This window comes from Aethalodelphis obliquidens, unplaced genomic scaffold (assembly GCF_003676395.1).
Source record: "Aethalodelphis obliquidens isolate GAN/ISIS:26980383/991018 unplaced genomic scaffold, ASM367639v1 scaffold3, whole genome shotgun sequence".
In the NCBI taxonomy this organism is placed as follows: Eukaryota; Metazoa; Chordata; class Mammalia; order Artiodactyla; family Delphinidae; genus Aethalodelphis; species Aethalodelphis obliquidens.
The window spans coordinates 51,914,964-51,935,332 of NW_020837947.1; the positions used below are offsets into that span (position 1 = coordinate 51,914,964).

At 37.4% G+C, this 20,369-nt stretch overlaps 1 protein-coding gene across 5 annotated transcripts in view; it reads left to right on the forward strand.

Moving 5' to 3' along the window:
- ATG5 (autophagy related 5) overlaps positions 1–20,369 on the forward strand; it is a 119,293-nt gene that overhangs the window by 23,072 nt on the left and 75,852 nt on the right. For all 5 annotated transcript variants that reach the window (XR_003429321.1, XM_027089556.1, XM_027089575.1 and 2 more), the window contains 2 exons: positions 233–311; positions 17,044–17,206. Coding sequence is in view for 4 of the 5 variants with exons in the window: in XM_027089556.1 (XP_026945357.1) it covers positions 233–311; positions 17,044–17,206 (242 nt within the window). In the remaining variant the exon portion in view is untranslated. The remainder of the gene's footprint in view (positions 1–232; positions 312–17,043; positions 17,207–20,369) is intronic.

The window sequence follows — 20,369 nt, forward strand, 5'->3', positions numbered from 1 at the left end:
TTGAGGATTCCCTGGGGAACGGTATGGTTAGAAAGAAAAAAAAAAAACACCCAATGCCTAGAAACTATGCCATATTAGCCCAGGCAAGTAACTGTGTAAAACATTACCTTTCTGTGATTTGTGGTTGAAGTCCCCTGATGTTTGATGTTGAAACATGCTGGAAATTTATTTTGGAGTTGTAGTTTAACTTTAAATATTTATTTTATCTTAAAATATACTCTTTCATTTTTAGGCATTATCCAATTGGTTTGCTCTTTGATCTTCTTGCATCAAGTTCAGCTCTTCCTTGGAACATCACAGTACATTTTAAGGTATAGTTTAAATAACATTTCCCATTTGTCCCACTTGTGGTACTACTTAGTAAGTAGACTTAGAGTAGAATTTTTTTTTTAAGTTGTTTATTGCTTTTCCCGTGATACTTTTTATTTGCTAAGTTGCCATTGGTGTTTATAAAATGCCTTTCAATTTCTTCTTAAATCTTGACAGAACCATTTAAACATTTAACGTATAAGTGCGTATTCTTTGTTGGAGCTCGATGCACTATGTTTAAAATTTATAATATTTTGGAATATTTATATTCATTAAAAAAAACCCTCAAATAGGAAGAACAAAATCCTGAGTGCATGTGGGCTTGGGAATGGGGAAGGAGGCAACCTAACACTGAGTAACTCTAAGGCTCTTTTGATGGAATGAAAAGAAGCGTTAGGAGACAGAAATACAAAGACTTGATTTAAGTCTGTTTTGAGAAATATTAATTCCTGTAGTTTTTAAGAGTCCAGGCTAGATTTTTTGTAACCTAATTTTGTCTCATTATTTTATAAAAATCTCATCACTCTTTCTCACTAAACACCCTGATTCTCCATCCTCCACCCCACAAGCAAGTACCGCTGAAGGATTGGAACCCCCTCTATTAATTGATCACTAGGTAGTGATTCTCAAATGGTGACATATAGTGGGAGGGAGACATGCTAATAGTTTGAGAAGTCATTTAGGTGTCTGATTTGCTTTCCCATTAGGGTCACTTATTCAAAGTCATTGCCCAAAGGCTCACCCAGTCTTCCTAAGTTACTTTCCTTTCCGTTTTACTGAAAGTGGATTTGTGGGGCGTTTGCATTTATTTCACTGTTATTTGCACGATATACTTTGCACAGCACCATGCTACCACAGATGTTAGTTACCACGGAACCATACAGAGTGAGGACATGGTTCTAATATGCATGAGTTTCAGTTACCATGAAGAACAAGGACTGCCTGTATGTATAATAATTTAAATGTAGAATGGTAGGAAGGTAAAACTACTCCAAGTATAATAAGTGTAGAGGTTCCATATTGCCTAACAGGTCTTTCCCATTACGTGGAAAAGCATTTCCAGTAATTGATTGTGTGTGTGTGTGTGTGTGTGTAGAATGCACTCTAAAAGACTTTGAAATCTAGGTTAAAATATATCATAGTTACCCACTTATTTATTCATTCAACAAATACTGAGAGCCTGCTGTGTGCCAGCCACGCACTGTTCTAGGAGCCTGGGATATACGAGTGAATGATACAAAAGATACTCAAACAAATTTTATGGTACCTAGTTGGCATTGCCTGTTAGGCCGTCTGTAATTATTGGTTGAATTAGTTGATGGATTGTAATAATGATAGGAAAGGCTTAGAATTCTTATGATTGGTATAGTGTTACGGTTCTCAGAGTGCTTGATGGACCCAGATCCATAGGGATTCCCATTTCCATAATAATATTAAGATGCTATATTAAGATGCCCTTTCCACTGTGTTTAAATTTGTACTGATCTGCAAAAGCGATGGTGAGCAAAACTTTTGGCACCTTAGCACAGAGCAAGGCCCTGTACCAAAATGTGCTAGTGGTCGTTGTATTCTTCACCACCACACACTAGGCCTGTCCTGGGTGAAGTGGTACAAATTATTAATTATTATTAATCTTGACTCTTAAGTACATGTCTTTTTAATCTCATGTGGTGAAATGGGAATACACATAAAGCACTTCTGCTGTGTGCCAAATACGATGGCTGTCTTAAGGAAAAGCATTGTGCCCTTGTTTACTTTGAGAGCTACATGAGCCACTTTTCTCACGAAACAGCATTTTTTATTTGAAAGAGTGACTGACAAACTGTGGTTTATTCACACTTGGGTATTTGTTAGTTTCTTTAAAACAAACAAAGTGACCTCTCATTGCAGAGAAAACAACTGACAGTATTTGTTTCCAATAATAAGATTTGCACTTTAAGTGAAAATTAGAATTTTAGAAAACATGTATCTGTCACCATGAGCTTGACAGCTTTATTATTCTCAAAGAATTTTCTGATGAGATTGGTGGTCATTTTAACAAATTGATTTTTAAGAAATTTTATATAGTGAAACATGAAAACGTTTGGAGAAGGCCTACCTTAACTCAGTAAACAGATACTTTCCAAATGATCAATGCATTATGTTGAGAAATTATGCATGTGTGAAAGATCTGTTTAAAGTGCATGGCTGGCATCAGGAATTTTAATGTAACAGAGGTCAAAATGTTTATTGATGTGTTTTCAGATTCCACATTAATGTTATAATAAACTAATTGAATTGATGTAGTATCAAAAAAGAATATCCATAAATCTGAAAAGACTATTAAAATACTACTTTTTCCAACTACATATTTTTATAAACCTGTATAATTACATACTTTAACCAAAACAGCTGCATAGTATTGAATGTGGAAGCAAATAAGATAACTCCATCTACTTCCCATTAAGCCAGACATTATAAAGATATTTGCAAAACTATACAGCAGTGCCGGTCTTCTCCCTAAATCGTTGTTGTTGTCGTCCTGGAAAATATAGTTATTTTTCACAAAAATACGGTTTTTGTGTTGACAGGTAATGGGTTTATGCTTCTTTTTTTTTTCTTTTTTTTGCGACACGTGGGCCCCTCACTGCTGTGGCCTCTCCCGTTGCGGAGCACAGGCTCCAGACGCGCAGGCTCAGCGGCCATGGCTCATGGGCCTAGCTGCTCCGCAGCATGTGGGATCTTCCTGGAACGGGGCACGAACCCGTGTCCCCTGCATCGGCAGGCGGACGCTCAACCACTGCGCCACCAGGGAAGCCCTGGGTTTATTCTTGATATTTTAAAATGAATTGCTCTTTGGGATCCTTAGTAGGTCATACATTGTCTTCCCCGATGGAAAGTTTTTTAGAGAAATTAAATAGAAAGCAGAATGTTAGAGGATGTTTTAAATTTGCTCCGACTACCAGCGTGTTTCTGTCAGCTGCTCTTACTCTTTCTGACCCTGGCCTGTGTTGGAGGAAAATTATTGCCCAGATTTCTTTCTCCCTATACTAAGTTCCCTTTATTTAGGGTTATAAGACCTGGTTTACCACAGAGGTCGTCCTCAGGTATTTAATTGATAGCTTATACGGCCTGATGTAGGCCCACATCCCCTTGTAGTGCCTTACGGCTTTTGATTGATTATAATGAAACTGAGTAAGCATTAAATTTGCAGGTAGAAAAGCAATGCTTTTAGATTGAGGAAACAAGTTTTCTTTAAATTTCTAGAAAATAATTTCTCATCAACAGGTTAAATTTATCGAGTAACAACTTTCTGTCAGTTGATGCATCAGTATTTTATCTTTTATGATTTTGTATTGAGTGTGTCAGATGATGTGTGTGCTTTAACCAGACTGCTTAGAATTTTTATTTTACAGTTGCTTTCAAAGATACTGATTTTAATTAGATTTTGTGCAACACTGAAGTCTCCAAGAGATTCCCCCACCTCCATCACACACATTTCTGTCAGTTCATAGTTCACACTGAATTCTTGGGGAGAAAACCTGTTAAAAATTTTTCGAAAGGACATATTTTCTCTAATCTTTAACTGACTTTGATGCTTGTCATTTGAATAGATTCATAATGTTTATAGTAAATGAATTTTAATGTCTAGAGCAGTACTTTACAAAATTTAACATAGTACAAATCACATGTGTGTCTTGTTAAAGTGCAGATTTTGATTCTGATTCCATAGGTTTGCGCTGAGGGCAGAGGTTCTGCATTTTTAACAAGTTCGCAGTGCTGTTGATGCACCAGACCGTGGGTTAAATAACAAGAGTTTAGAAAACAATGTAGGTTTAAAAGTTAGTGTTGGACTTCCCTGGTGGCGCAGTGGTTGAGAATCCACCTGCCAATGCAGGGGATACGGGTTCGAGCTCAGGTCCGGGAAGATCCCACATGCCGCGGAGCAGCTAAGCCCGTGCACCACAACTACGGAGCCTGCACTCTAGAGCCCGCAAGCCACAACTACTGAAGCGTGTGTGCCTAAAGCCTGTGCTCCACAACAAGAGAAGCCACCGCAATGAGAAGCCCATGCACCAGAATGAAGAGTAGCCCCCGCTCGCCGCAACTAGAGAAAAGTCCGTGCGCAGCAACAAAGACCCAACGCAGCCATAAATAAATAAATTTATTTTTTAAAAAAAGTTAGTGGTGTGTACAAAACCAAAAGGTTGTAAAGGATGATTCAGAAAATTGTTTTTATAGGAATTTTTATATTATTTTTTGAATTCTGAGAGAGAAATATTATGCAATTGTAAAGTGTTAACTACTTTAAAACATGTAGATTTGCTTTGCTTTCTTTTCCTGTTTACCAAAACAGGAATGAAAAAGGTATCTTCTTCATGGTTTTCTTAATTAGCTTCAAGGACATTTTTGATTCCTAAATCTGATTAGCCTCCTGAGAAAATTATTTTATTTCTCTTTCCTCAGCTTTTATTTTTTAAAATTCAAACCTGTATTAGAAAGATTGAGAGTCGAACACCCACATACCTTTCACCTGGATTTGCCAATTGGTATTTTGCTACCTTTGCTTTATTTCTCTCTGATTTTTTATTTGCTATTTTATTATTCCTATAGGCATTTTGCTTGCAAAGCTGCATTATAATCAACAGGTTGCTTACAGCATGTGCAGTTTTTAAAGAGGGAAGTTAGTAGTGTGATTCAGAAATTTAGTAACATCGAATGAAGAGAGTGGGCTCTTTAAAATGCTCAGGTCTATTGCATATCTATCCTAAAAAAAAATTAATGGAGTAAAAAAAACCCAACAATAATTCAGTGTTTTTCTTTTTCTCTTAATAAAATGGTGCTAAACTGATTTATTTAGGTTTTGAAAAGAACAGACATTTAAATTTTGAATCTTGACAGTGATTATTAGGGGTCAGAGCTCACATTTGCTAGGCAAAATTGGGTCAGCATTAAGGTAGGTGTTTCTGTGTAAAACACTGCTGAATGATTGTGACCAGACAAACTTAGGTTTTTGGATCAAGGCACTCTATCTTTCCTGCGGTGCATGGGAAGGCACTACCACTGGTCCTGACTATACTTGTAGGACTGACCACACCCTTTTTCTGATGGACAAGTTTTCTTACTAGGCCAAGAGCCACTGTGTCTCTCTCTCAGGTAATTTACCATGTCTCTGCTCCTTCCACTGTGTGTTGATGACATAGATCTGAGGTAGCTTTCCTTGTTCTTAAGTGCACTTCATGGTCTCCCCTATGCTTCTGCTGTCTGTACTTCCCAGCTCTATATATTGGTGGGTGTCTTGAAGTATTTTATCAATAGTGTATTATATTATCTGTCTATCACAGTGGGACAGGTCACCAGAAATGTAGCAGCTTAAAACAGCACACATTTATTATTGCACAGTTTCTGTGGGTGAGGCTTACCTGGATCCTCAGCTTAGTGTCTCACAAGGCTGTAGTCAAGGTATTGACTGGCCTGTATTCTTGCCTCGAGACTTGAGAATCTGCTTCCAAGTTCACTCAGGTTGCTGGCAGAGTTCATTTCTTTGTGATTGTGGGACTGAGGGATATATCTTCTTGTTGACTGTTAGCTAGAGGCCATACTCAGCACCTAAGACTGCTTGAAGTCCCTTGCCATGTGGATTTTCCCAGCATGGTAGCTTACTTCATTGAGTCAACAAAAAGAGCCTCTAGAGCTAGTCTGTTAGCAAGACCAGAGTTATATAACATGACTTAATCACAGGAGTAGTATCCCATAATCTCTGCCACATTTTTAAAAAAATTTTTAATTTATTTTTGGCTGCTTTGGGTCTTTGTTGTTGAATGTGGGCTTTCTCTAGTTGCGGCGAGCGGGGACTACTCTTCGTTGTGGTGCGTGGGCTTCTCATTGCAGTGGCTTCTCTTGTTACGGAGCACGTGCTGTAGGCGTGCAGGCTTCAGTAGTTGCAGCATGTGGGTTCAGTAGCTGCGGCACACAGGCTCTAGAGCGCAGGCTCAGTAGTTGTGGCGCATGGGCTTAGTTTCTCCACGGCATGTGGGATCTTCCCAGACCAGGGATTGAACCCGTGTCCCTTTATTGGCAGGCGGATTCTTAACCACTGTGCCACCAGGGAAGTCCCTTTGCCATATTCTTTTGATTAATGCAGATTACAGGTCCTACCTACACTCCAGGGGAAGGGATTACAGAAAGGTGTGGACACCAAGAGGTTGAGATCACAGAGGGTCACACATACTTAAAACTTTATGAAATAAGGTTTGTTCAGTCATTAAATTATGTATCAAATATTTATTGTGGTTAACATCTGCTTTCATCTCTGACAGTAAGTGGATTGTATTTTTCCTCTAGTCATAAGCAGCTATAAAGCCAGACAAAGTATATGAAGTAGAGCTGTTTTCAGGCACTGGATGTAGCGAGAAAGAGAACAAACTAGGTGAGCCCCACATTTAGCCCATCTCTGTGCTTCAGGGTAATTGGCTAACTATGTCATGGGGAGTGGAACTCAAGCAGAGCAAGGAAGCTCTACTGAACTGAGGGTGCAGAGATTGGAGTTTTGGGCTGCTGAAGCAGCTGGAACTTGTTAGACAGGTTGTTGAAGAAGAGGGTACGTACAGAAGTATGAGTTCCCCAAGAGTGCCTGGCTGAGGGTTGGGCTGCACACATGTAGGTGATGTTCCTTAAGGCCTAGTAGAGAGTGCATGTTAGGGGGTTAAAAGTGGGAGAAATATCATAATACCTGGAGATGTTGGATTTCAGCCCATCCAGAGTGGAGAAAGACCTAGTTAATATACTGGATATTACTCTTAGATTCCTGAAAGGCTGTGCTTTTGGAAAGGTTTGGCAAGTTATGGCCCGTGTGCCAAATCTGGCCCACTGACTGTTTTTATATGTCCTGTGATCTAAGGATGTTTTTTATATTTGTTAGTGGCTGAAAAGAAATTAAAAGAATAATATTTTGTGACATGTGAAAATGATGTGGAATATAAATTCTGGTGACCATAAATAATGGATGGATGCAGCCAGCCATGCTAATTCATTTACATACTGCTTTTGGACTACAACAGCAGAGTTGAGTGCTTGCGATAGACATTGTATGGCCCACAAATAATACATTTACCATCTTGCTCTTTACAAAGTTTAACTCCTCTTACAGAGTAAGGATTGCTCTAGATCTGCCCTAATAAAGCCTAAAATTAAGCCTTTTTAAGATCAAGGAGAGGCTCCAGGCAGAACAAACTCAACAAGAAAGACAGTATAATCTAGAATCCTTACACCATATTCACAATGTTTAGCATACAATCGTCTATTACTAGACATGCAAATAAGCAGGGAAACTTGAACCATATCAAGGGGAAAAGTGCTGTCAGTAGACATTGACCCTGAGATAACCCACATTTGGAATTAGCAAAAAATGAATTAAAGCAACTATTAAAAACTCAGTGACTTAAGATAACAAAATTGCAGAACTGAAAAGAACAGTATCTGAAATTAAAAGTTCACTGATGGACTTAACAGTGAATTGGAGATGGCATAAGAAAGCTTCTGTGAACTTGACAGATCCATAGAAATTATCCAATGTAAAGAACTGAGAGAAGAAAATTGGAGGCAGGTGGGGACAGAGTCCCAGTGACTTCTAGGATAATATCAAGCCGTCTAACATACATGTAATTGGAGTCCTAGAAGGAAAGGAAGGAGGGCATGGGTCAGAAAGAAAATTTTAAAAAATATGATTTGACTCACATTTCCTGGTTTCAAAGCAACAGTAAACACAACTACATGGTACCAGCAACTAAAGGACAAGCAACCAAAGAAAAAAATAGATAAATTGGACTTCATCAAAATGAAATACTTTCTGTGCTTCAAAGAAAGTGAAAAGACAACCCACAGAATAGGAGAAAATATTTGCAAAATTATATATTTAATATGGTCTGGTGTCCCGAATATATAAAGAACTGTTAGAATTTAGTAATAAAAAGGTAAATAACCCAATTAAAAATGGAAAAAGGATTTGAGTAGACATTTCTCCAAAGAAGATATATAAATGGCCAGTAAGCATATGAAAAGAAACCAAGCATAATTATTTATAGGTGCCAAGACATGGAAAAAACCTCAGTGTCCATCAACAGATGAATGGATAAGGAAGATGTGGTAGATATATATATACACACATACATACATACAATGGGATACTACTCAGCCATAAGAAAGAATGAAATTTTGCCATTTGCAGTAACATGGATAGACTTGGAGGGCATTATGCTAAGTGAAATAAGTCAGAGAAAGATAAATACTGTATGATGTCACTTATGTGTGGAATCTAAAAAATAGGATAAACTAGTGAATATGACATAAAAGAAGGAGATTCACAGATATAGAGAATAAACTAGTGGTTACCACTGTTGGGGGAGAGGAGACATAGAGGTGGGGGAAGTGGGAGGTACAAACTCTTGGGTGTTAGATAGGCTCAAGGATGTACTGAGCAACGTGAGGAATATAGCCAGTATTTTGTAATAACTGTAAATGGAAAGTAACCTTTAAAAATTGTATAAAAATAAAAAATGAAAAAACCCCCACAAAACCTCAGCATAATTAGTCATTAGGGAACTGCAAAGAAATACCTCAGTGAGTTACCCCTTCATGCCCACTAAAATAGCTATAATCAAAATGTTGGACAATAACAGGTGTTGGAGAGAGTGGGCTAATCGGTACTTTTCATATGTTACATGTTACTGTTGTGAATGTAAAATGCTGCAGCTGCTTTGGAGAAAAATCTGGCAATTCCCTCAAATGCCATATGACCCACCAACTCCATTCATAGTTATATACACAAGGGAATTGAAAACATATGTCTACCCATCAACTTGTACATGGTTGTTCATAGCAGCTTTAGTCATAAGAACCAAGAAGTGGAAGCAATCCAGATGCTTATCAACTGATGAATGGATATACAAAATGTATATCCATACAATGGAATATAGCTTGGCCATAAAAAGGAACGGAGTACTGTTACATGCTGTAGCACAGATGAACCTTGAAACATCATACTGAGCCTGAGCAAAAGGAGGCAGACTCAAAAGGCTGCACTTTATATGATTCATTATATGAAACGTCCAAAATATGCAAATCCATGGAGACAGAAAGTTGAGTAGTGGTTTTCAAGAGCTGGAGGGAGGACAGAATGGGGAGTGACTGCTTACAGATACAAGGTTTGTTTCTTGAGTGTTGAAAATATTATGTAATTAGATAGCAGTAATGGTTGTACAGCTTGTGAATAGAGTTGTCCCTGGGTGTCTGTGGGGGGTTGGTTCCATGACCCCCCTCTCCATAACAAAATCCGCTGGATGCTGAAGTCCCCTATATAAAATGGTGTAGTACAGTCAACCCTCCGTATCCACAAGTTGTGCATCCACAGATAAAACCCACTACATTTTGATCCGTGGTTGGTTGAGTACATGGATGAAGAAGCTGCAGGTATGGAGGGCAACTGCATACTAAAAACTACTGAGTTCTAGTCTTTAAAATGGTCAATTTTAAGTGAATTGTATATGAACTATATCTCAATTTTTAAAAAAAGAAATAATGATTAATAATTTTCCAAATTTGGGGGAGAAAACAGTCTGTGTGTTAAAGAAGGTCAGCAAATCTAAAGCAAGTAACTATATAGAAAACCACATCCAAGCACATCATAAACTGCTGCAAACCAGTTATAAACAGAAATCTTGAAAGCAGCCACCAAAAAAATGACACAAGAGAACAGTAGGTTAATGATGGGTGACTTCTCATCAAATAGTGAAGAACAGAAGAAAATGGAATGATGTCTTAAAGCACTGGAAGAAGCTACAGGCAGGAATGAAGAACACTAGAAATGGTAAATAAATGATAAATAGAAAAAATTACCTCTTTTAACTTCTGTAAAAGAGAAATGACAGTTTAAGGCAAGAATAATATAATTTTAAGGAAGGGTTAATAATGTCTGTAAGTAAAATATGTGGCCGCATTTATCTAAAGGATGAGGCCACTAAATCTTCAATTATCTATGGGTCAAAGAAGAAATCACAAGGGAAATTTTAAAAGTATTTCAAACTGAATGATAATGGAAACACAACATATTGAAGTTTGTGGGAGTCATCCTAAGCAGTGCTTAGAGGGAATTAAAAACTTTCTACAGGGCTTCCCTGGTGGCGCAGTGGTTGAGAGTCCACCTGCCGATGCAGGGGACACGGGTTCGTGCCCTGATGCGGGAGGATCCCACATGCCGCGGAGTGGCTGGGCCCGTGAGCCATGGCCGCTGAGCCTGCGCATCCGGAGCCTGTGCTCCGCAACAGGAGAGGCCACAGCAGTGAGAGGCCCGCGTACCGCAAAAAAAAAGAGAAAAATCTTTCTATGGTAGGAAAACATAATTTCTGATACCAGGAATGAAAAAGATGGGATATTTCTACAGATCCTATAAACATTAATAGGATAGTAAGAAATATCATGAACAACTTTATGCCAGAAAATTTGACAAATGGACAAATTCAATGAAAAGAAGAAGTAGCAGATATGAATAGCCCCTGAATATATGTAGAAGTTAGATTTGTAATTTAAAGAAAAATCCTCACAAAGTAAAATTCCTTGCCTAGTTTCGTGATTGGTGAATTCTATCAAACATTTAAGGAATAAGTAATGTCAATCTGTAGGCTTTTTCCAGAAATAGAAGGGGAGGGAATAATTCCCAATTTGTTTTACAGGTCAGAATAACTCTGATACCAAAACCTATTAAAGATATTAAAGGAAAATTGCAGACCAGTATTTCTAATGAACTTAGATGCAGACACTCAAGAAAATACAAGCAAATCGAATGTAGCAACATAAAAAGGACAATACACCATGACCATGTTGAGATTGTCCCACAAATACAAGGGTGACTCAACTTCATTATCAGTGAATCGATTTAATTCATTTCAGCATATTAGCAGAAAAAAGAGAAATCATGATTTGATGAATAGATGCAAAAAAAGCTTTTGACAAAACTCAGTACCCGTTTTTCATCAAAACTCTTAGCAAGCTTAGGAATAGAAGGGAATTGTCTCAATTTGACAAAGACTAAATATGAGAAGCCTACAGCTGAAATCATGCTAAATGGTGGTTTACTGAATGTTTCACCCAAGATCAGGAAAAAGGCAAGAGTGTCTGCTTTCACCACTTCTACATAGTTTCGCTCTAGTGCAAGATACATATTCCTAAAAAGTACTGTGTTGTTAAAAATCAGAGGAAACCCCAAAACTTCATTAATGACAAATGAAAAAGATAGGAACCTAATAAAAGCACAATTTTACATTTTAACAAATTTTACATATGTTAAATGGTTAAGGAATACATAAGTACTACAATGAATATGGCACTCTATGTTGAAAAAGACTGGAAATTTGCTTGTTGAAATGAGCATTGGAAAGGATTGCAGCTTGTTAGTTATTGTGAAGTGATAGGAGGAAGGTTATCTGAAATCAGACAAAATTATAACATAGGATGTGGATGAGTGTAGCTCATAGTATGAATTGAAGTAGTGGATCCATTTCTGAGGTGTGTGTGTTCTGTGTGTTCTGATTTGGTTTGGTTTAGCTGGGTACATTTTTTGTCTTCACCTACTATTGTGGACAATGTTTACAAAAGTAAACATGAAATTTACATTGTTCAAATTGTTCCCTAATACATCATTCACTTTGGAACACATCCAAAAGATCTAAACAGATATATATATGCACACACACACATATATATGTGTATATATATGAACAGGTATATAATATATGTATGTTGTGTATGTTCATATGGGAATAACCAATTAGCACATGAAAAGGTGCTCACCATCATCAGTCATCAGGGAAATGTGTATTAAAAAAGGGATTCCCTGGTGGTCCAGTGGTTAGGACTTGGCACTTTCACTGCCCTGGGGCAGGTTCAATCTCTGGTCAGGGAACTAAGATCCTGCAAGCCACACGCGGTGCGGCCAAAAAAAAAAATTCTGACAGTACTAAGTTTGAGGAATGTAGTAACCAGAACTCTCTTACATTGCTGGAGGGAATGTAAAATTGTACTTTCATCTTGGAAAATAGTTTGGCAGTTTTTAAATAAAGTTAGACATAAACTTTCTTTATGACAACATTACTATTTCAAGGTATATACTCAAGAAAAATGAAAACATGTTCTCAGAAGACTTGTACACTAATGTTCATAGCAATTTTCTTAATAATAGCCAAAATTTGCATATAATCTTAATGTCTACTAACAGGGTTTTGGATTAACAGATGGTGGTATATCTATTCAGTTGTACGGCTACTATGCAATAAAAAGAAACTACGGATACATGCAGTAACAAAAATGAATCTCAAAAACATGCTAAGTGAAAGATGCTAGAGTACACAACACTGCACATTGTATGATTCTGTTGATATGTGATTATATTATAGGCAAAACTAATCTCTGGTGATACAAATCACATCAGTGGTAGCTGAGGTTCAAAATGGGGGAACTGATTGCACAGGGCACCAAGGAACTTTTTAGAAGGTGATGGTAATGTTCTGTATCTTGTTTGGGCTGACAGTTACACAGTATCAAAATTCATCTAACTGTATGTGTAAAATTTCTTCATTTGGCTGTATGTGAAATCATATCTCAGTAAAGTTACTTATTTTTAAAAGTTTATTGAGATGACACAGACTTGAGAACAGTCTTAGTCTCTGTCTTGTAGCGACAGAGACCAGCTTTAAGAGTACGGTGACATAAGAATATAAATGATATTATAGAGTTAAGTATAAGGACTTTGTGAACATGACCTAGACTTGGGGAGTAAGGGAAATTTCCTGAAGGAAGTGATATCAAAACTGAATCTGAATTTTGAGGAGGATTTTTTTGGGGGGGGTAGGCATGTAGGTGGTTGAGAGATAGGCAAGGAGTGTGTGCCAGGCAGAAGAAATAGTTTGTGTAAAGGAACAGAAAAGAGAGTATGGCTGAAAGAATGTCTGAACAGATGACAGATATTCAGGATCCTTGGATCAGAGACTGTATGTGGGAGAGAAGGGAAAGAGAATGGAGTACGTGAAATGCGAGTAAGAGATTATGCTGGAGAGGTTAGCAGGGAGAGAAATCATTTGAATGTTGAAAGCATTAGAAGTTTGATTTTATCCTAAAAGTAGAACAGAGCAGCTGAGTGAGAAGACCAGATTTGCATTTTAGAAAGATCACCATGACTCCAAATGTGAAAAATGAATTAAAGAGGGTAAGATTTTGGGCATGGGATCCAGTCATGAGGTTTTTGAGAAATTTCACATAGTTGTTAATTTGTACTAGGAAAGTGGCATTGGGAATGTTGAAAGTGAATGGATTCAGATCTATTTAGGATGTAGATTCAACAGAACTTGATTGGGTGTGGGAGACGGGGAGAAGGAGGAATCAGCAGTACATGGGAAATGTTTTTTTGTTTTGCTCTATTGTCATAATAGAGCTTGTAATATTATTATTAATCGACTGAAAAAGCTTTTTTTCCCACTAACTTTGTAAGTAGTTTTAGTGTTTCGTTTAGTGTTATTTGGTTATCTCTAATGCATCTGGACATACTCCAGACTGCCTGGATTAATATTTTAATTAAAGGACACAGGTAATAATATATAAGTAAATGGAACCTTTCAGGAAAAAAGTGAAATTAGATCTAGTTTATTAGGATTCTGACTTGGAAGATTAATGAAAGCAAGTAAACATGGTGTTAAAGTCGCTGCCTTTATTTGCAAGAATTTGGACTGAAAAGATATGCACTTAAACACAACTGCTCATGTATATGAGAAGAGATTTAGAAATATAATGTAACAAATCAAGATTCTGCTTGTAATTTTATTGTGAAGCTTTCAAAAAAAAGATTTCCCACCCCAGCCCAAGCTAATCATGGGAAGAAGAGCATTTCATGAGTAGCAGCTGTGGTGGCTTTGGCTGAGACATCTGACACTGTATTCATTGCCACAATTAATTCAACTGCTATGGCTGCCTAAGCAGGTATCTCCGTTTTTCTGTTACTGCTCTCATGCTTCCCCTGAGTTCATTTCATTAAAGAGTTCATCTGGAGATAGGGCATTCTCTGTTGAAGGGTAGGTGTACAAACATGCACTCTCTTAACAGACTCCCTCTTTTGCTATAAAGACTAGGCATTTGGAATTGTCAGCTATCAGTTATAGGTGTCGGCATTGGTTAAGTTTAGAAACCTGCAAAGCAGTGGAAGTCTGGGAAAAGGAAACCTCAGTACCTTCTCTGGTTACAAGAGCCATTGAAGGAAATAGCAGCCTATGCTGATGCAACACTAAAAAATGGCGGGATTGTTTTCCTCCTGATTTTTCAAACCAGTGGTTTGAGAGATCCTAACTCCTTTTTTTCATAATCAGCTTGTATACAATTTTAAGAAATTCTAACGGTATTTAAGCTTAAATAGGTCATAAATTAAAGTACATGAAGACAATATTTTCTTTGGAATATGAACTTTTATATTTTCTGCCACTCATTCATAACTGAAGTGGATAATTAGCAGTGTAGTGAACTGTACAACAGGGGTCCCCAGCCTGTTAGGAACCAGGCCGCACAGCAGGAGGTGAGTGGCGGGCAAGCGAGCGAAGCTTCGTTACCCCCTGAACCTCCCCCGCCTGCCCGCCCAAATCCCTTCCCGGGAAAAACCGGTCCCTGGTGCCGAAAAGGTTGGGGACTACTGTACAACAACTGAAAAAGCCCTTCTAGACTTCCCTGGTGGTCCAGTGGCTAAGACTCCGCCCTTCCACTGCAGGGGGTTCAGGTTGTATCCCTGGTTGGTTGGGGAGCAAAGATCCCACATGCTGCACGCCTAAAAAAGTAAAAAATAAAGAAAGCATTGGTCTGAAAAAGCCCTTCTAATTTTATAGATCAAGTATAACAAAATTGAAATTTTCTTAAATCATAATGCTAATCATTATCATATTGCTAATCCATTTGACTGTAATAGAATTGATATGATGTACACTTAATTCTTTGTCCTGGTCAGGAATCCAGGGCAAATCCCTTCAGTCTAGCTGATTCAAAGCAAATACAGCTGATTGTAAAGTTGCTTAAGGCAGGGACACTCTCTCTGCTGTCCATATCCTCTCTCATCTTTTAGTTTTATCTGTCCCTCATACTCTCCTTTTGCCTTTTCATTCTTAAGACATTTTATATTTTCTCCTATTCTTTGCCTTTGTGTGCCTGTTTGAAAGTATCCATCTTAATTCTTTATGGACTTCTAGTTCAAGAGCACCATGAAACTGGAATCCATTTGTACCTAGAGAGACAATTTGATTGTCTCAGCTGTTTCCTTCTGCTCTAGGCAACTGTGACTAGCGGGTAGTTATATAGTGGCTTACCGTTTACTCAGCAGAAACTGTGAGACTGGATTCTATGAAAATAGAAGGAGGTGTGACTGATTATTTGCGTTTAAAAAATATGCTTTAGGAGATAGCCATAGGTAGTCAAGTGCCTTTTCCTTTGGTAGGAGGGCATCTATGGTAAATTTCCTAATCATTCAGGAGCTTTCCATGACTTGGATAATTGAATGTTGTCTATTAATAACATGAGTAGGCTATAACTAATGCTATTTTCTACCATTATTATTTGACTCCATTTTTATTAAAGGACTTACAGAACAATGTCTTTTTTTGGTAAGATAATGGTTCAAATAGAATCATTAAGTACATATTTAGGTCTTAGGGAGGAAGTGGTATTGCATGGTGGTTTAAGAGCTGGGACTGTTGAGTCAGACTAATTCTAGCTCCACCACTAGCAAGCTGTACAATTCCATCCACTCCCAGAGCTTTATTTATATATTTTTTATCTGTAAAATAGCAATAACAATAGTGTTTACCTCAAGAGATGTTAGGAAAATTAAATGATTTAATCCATATTAAAGTCTTAGTACAATGTTTGTCACATAGTAAGCGTTCAGTTAGCTATTATTGTTAATATCTTTCTTTTTTTTCGGTGAAAAGTACATGTCATCTCATTTACATTACTGCTTATTTATCCAATGATCATTGCCTCAACTGCCTAAAAGATTCACTGAAGGTAAAGAATGTAAATTTAGCTATTTGACCTTACATTTTAACACCTTTGTTAAGCTCTGATTGACCTAAAGGAAACTATGCATGTTAAAAGTGTACACTTTGATAAGTTTATACTGCAGTTTATATATTTGTTTACCTGTTGACACTTAGGTTGCTTCCTGTGTTTTTACTGCTACAAATAAAGCTGCTGTGAACATTCATGTACAAATCTTTGTGTAGACATATGCTTTTATTCCTCTTAAGTAAATACCTAGTTGTAGAATGACAGGATCAGATGGTAGGTGTCTGCTTTTTTAGAAGAAACTACGAAACTGTTTTCCACAGTGTTTGTACCATTTTACATTTCCATCCACATTCTTGACAATACTAGGTATGGCCAGTCAAAAAGCTATTTTTAAAATTCTTGTTCTTTCATATCTTTTTTCATGTTGTATAAATGCATACCATATCACATAAGGATTATTTGGAAAAAGTGCAGAATATGCCAGACAGCTAAAGATTTTTAAGTTAATTTAAAAAAGTATTTGGAGTTATACTAAAGTCTCTTTATTGCAAAGGTAAGAGGTGGTTTGCTTAAAATATTGGAAAATTGCAGGAGATAACAGTTCTTTGAAGAGCTAATTTTGAAATGTGTGTACCTGTTTTATATGTGTATTTTTTCTTCCTTTGATAGAGTTTTCCAGAAAAGGACCTTCTGCACTGTCCATCTAAGGATGTAATTGAAGCTCATTTTATGTCTTGTGTGAAAGAAGCAGATGCTTTAAAGCACAAAAGTCAAGTAATCAATGAAATGCAGAAAAAAGATCACAAGCAACTCTGGATGGGTTTACAAAATGGTAAATATAACAGTGTTTAATTTCATAATACTGCTTTATGAAGTATGAAGTAACTGTAATCCTGTGAGTAATTGGTACATCTTAGGGTTGGTGATACAAGTTTAAATTCCAGCCTCTGTGCACAGAATTTCACAAAGAAGCCACCTTTGGTCATACCTTTCTTACATTGTACCCTTCTAGCATCCCTCACTTCCTGGATTCCCTAGCATTAGACAGATTGCTTTGCCCCTAATATAAGACAGTATAAACTTCCTGTGTTTAGCTTCTGGAAAAAGTGCCCTTAGTCCTAGTCACGATCCTTCTGGAATTGCAACTGAATACCCTGTGTATGTACCAAAATACCTCCACCTGGGTAGGGCACAATCTCTAGTCTCTGCTTTCTCAGAACAGGAAGCCTTGCTTTGTGCTCAGATTCTCTCTCTCCTGGCTGGGATTTAGAAAATACACTCAAGGAAAAAGCTGAGGGGAATCTGCAATTTACTGATATATTCTTCTTCTCTTAGCCATCATAGTTCCTTAATCTTGCCTGCACTGATTGCCTTCCAGTGCCTACACACAGTTCTGTATGCAGGCAGTTCTCACTTTGCATGGGTCAAATATGCATGAATTTCAGTTAACATGCTTTAGTTAAATAATGCCAGTTCCCCAACAATGTGGCTCAAATTTCATTTGTGTGTATTAACTGTGAATAATCACATAAAGTACAATTACGTAAGAGTGAGCTCTTCGGTTCAGTCATTATGTAACAACAGATATATGTCATGATCAGTGACCGGTCACTTTCTTTGAGTGTCTGTCAGTGAATCGTCGTTATGCCGCTGTTATTTAATTCACTCACAGACAGCAAAGCATGCAGTTGTGTTGCCCCCTTGTGTCCATTGATAAGCCCACATAACATTTTGTAAAACTGGATAATTGAAAGAGGGAATTAGCCAAGAAAGATGAAAGTGTAGCAAAGAAACAAAAAATGATAATGCTGGAAGTGAAATTTGAATAGAAGGTAGTAGAATTATAGAAGACATAGCTAACTGTGGGGCTGTTGACACTACCACCATTTGAGAGACTTTAGATATGCAGCCCCAGGAGCTTAGTGAAGGCAAACTCTTCCACACAAATGAGGGAAGTGGTTGTGATGAAAAGGATGCAGTTATCCCAGAGGGAGTGATACTGGCAAAAATATCACATTAAAGGAACAGGGATATCTCATGGTGTTGAAAGTGCAAGTAACATGTTTGAAGTTGATCCAAACTTAGAAAGGAGTATGATAATTTGCCAAAGTTTAGGAAAGATGCTTGCTTGTAAGAAAGCAGGCACTATTCAAACTGTGTTTAAGATTTTTACAAATAAAGCACTTTAATTCTCCATGTTTCTAATGCTTTAATTAGTGTACTGTTAAACACAGTACTAAATAAATATTAGTTTTATTTACTTTTTTCATTTTCCTGTACATCTATAACCATCAGAGTTTTTAATATTTTGACAATTTTCTAAAAGATCACAAAACAATCATAAATTTTCTCATTAACTATTAAGATCACTTTGCATGGTTTTATGTTACATGGTAATTTTTCCAGTCCTGCACTACTGTGCAAAGCAAGGACTGTCTGTATTTCGTCCATCTTCAATAGTTGTTTTTGGACAAGGAGTTGGTACAATATAAGCTGTTCTTTCATAGCAACAACTAGAATAAGAGAAGACCCCTCTTTTCCCCTTAAAAAAAATTTAAAAAATGTGATACAGTTTTATCTTTTGGACTATATCATTAACCATCTCACAGAGTTGTCTGTAGTTATTTAGTATTTATTAAACTTTCATTATGCAAAATACAGGGCATTATCTGTGACTTCATTAGTACAAAAGGTACGTATTTTATGACAGTGTGTCCTGTAAATTAAATTTTCACATTTCTTTTGAGTTTCTTAGATTTGACCCAAGTTACATGGAGTTGCTCCTTAGTTTCATATTTGTACCTCTGATATTTCTCAATTAGGTTGTAAGGTTTGCAAAAGGAAGGCACCAGGCCTTTCACTTCATTTATATTACTGAGTACACATATTCTTATTAAGTGATGAAAAGAGTTTACAACCCCTTAGGAAGGTGTACGTTTTCCTTTTCCTGGCTGGCTATTTGTAGGTGAAGTGACATTTTAGGAGGCTTGTGAATAAAAGGATTGCTTAAAGGGAAGAAGACAGGAATGTTCTAAAGAGAGAAGAGATCTGAGAGTAATTTGTCTTCAGAATTTAAGTAAATAATTTAGATGAACTTTTAAGTAGATGTTCTTGAAATCTATCGTGAGCATGGTGAGTCAGCTATAGAGAGCCCAGGGAGTCAGCAGAGGATTCTAAAAATGATTGAACTGTTTCAGTTGGGGCATTAGAGGATTAGTTATGGAGGGTGATGGGTAAGAGTTGTGGAAATAACAAAGGTGTGGTTTTTAGACTCAGCTCTTCTGGTAGCTCCTTAGGGCAAGTCACTCAATCCCTTTTAGCTTCAGTTTCTTTATCTGTAAAATAAGAGAATTTCTGCTGTGGTTTCCTATAAATGTTTTTAGAAGCTTTAACGAAACACTAATACAGTTTATGTGAAAGTGTTTGAAAGGAAGTAAAGCTGTCTCGATAAAAAGAATTATTGAGAAGTCACTTTGAGACACGAGAACAGGGGTTGGCAAAAAGTGTGGTCCTGCCTGCCGATGCAGGGGACACGAGTTTGTGCCCCGGTCCGGGAAGATCCCACATGCCGCGGAGCGGCTGGGCCCGTGAGCCATGGCCGCTGAGCCTGCACGTCCGGAACCTGTGCTCCACAGCGGGAGAGGCCATGGCAGTGAGAGGCCCGCGTACTGCAAAAAAAAAAAACCACAAACAAACAAAAAGTGTGGTCATGAGCCAGCCACCTGTTTTTGTAAATAAAGATTTATTAGAACCCTGCCACAATTCATTTATGTAACATCTGTGGCTACTTTCATGCTACAACAGCTGAGTTAAATAGTTGTGATCAAAAAAACAAACAACCCAATCCAAAAATGGGCAGAAGACCTAAATAGACATTTCTCCAAAGAAGATATACAGATTGCCAACAAACACATGAAAGGGTACTCAACATCACTAATCATTAGAGAAATGCAAATCAAAACTACAATAAGGTATCACGTCACAGCAATCAGAAT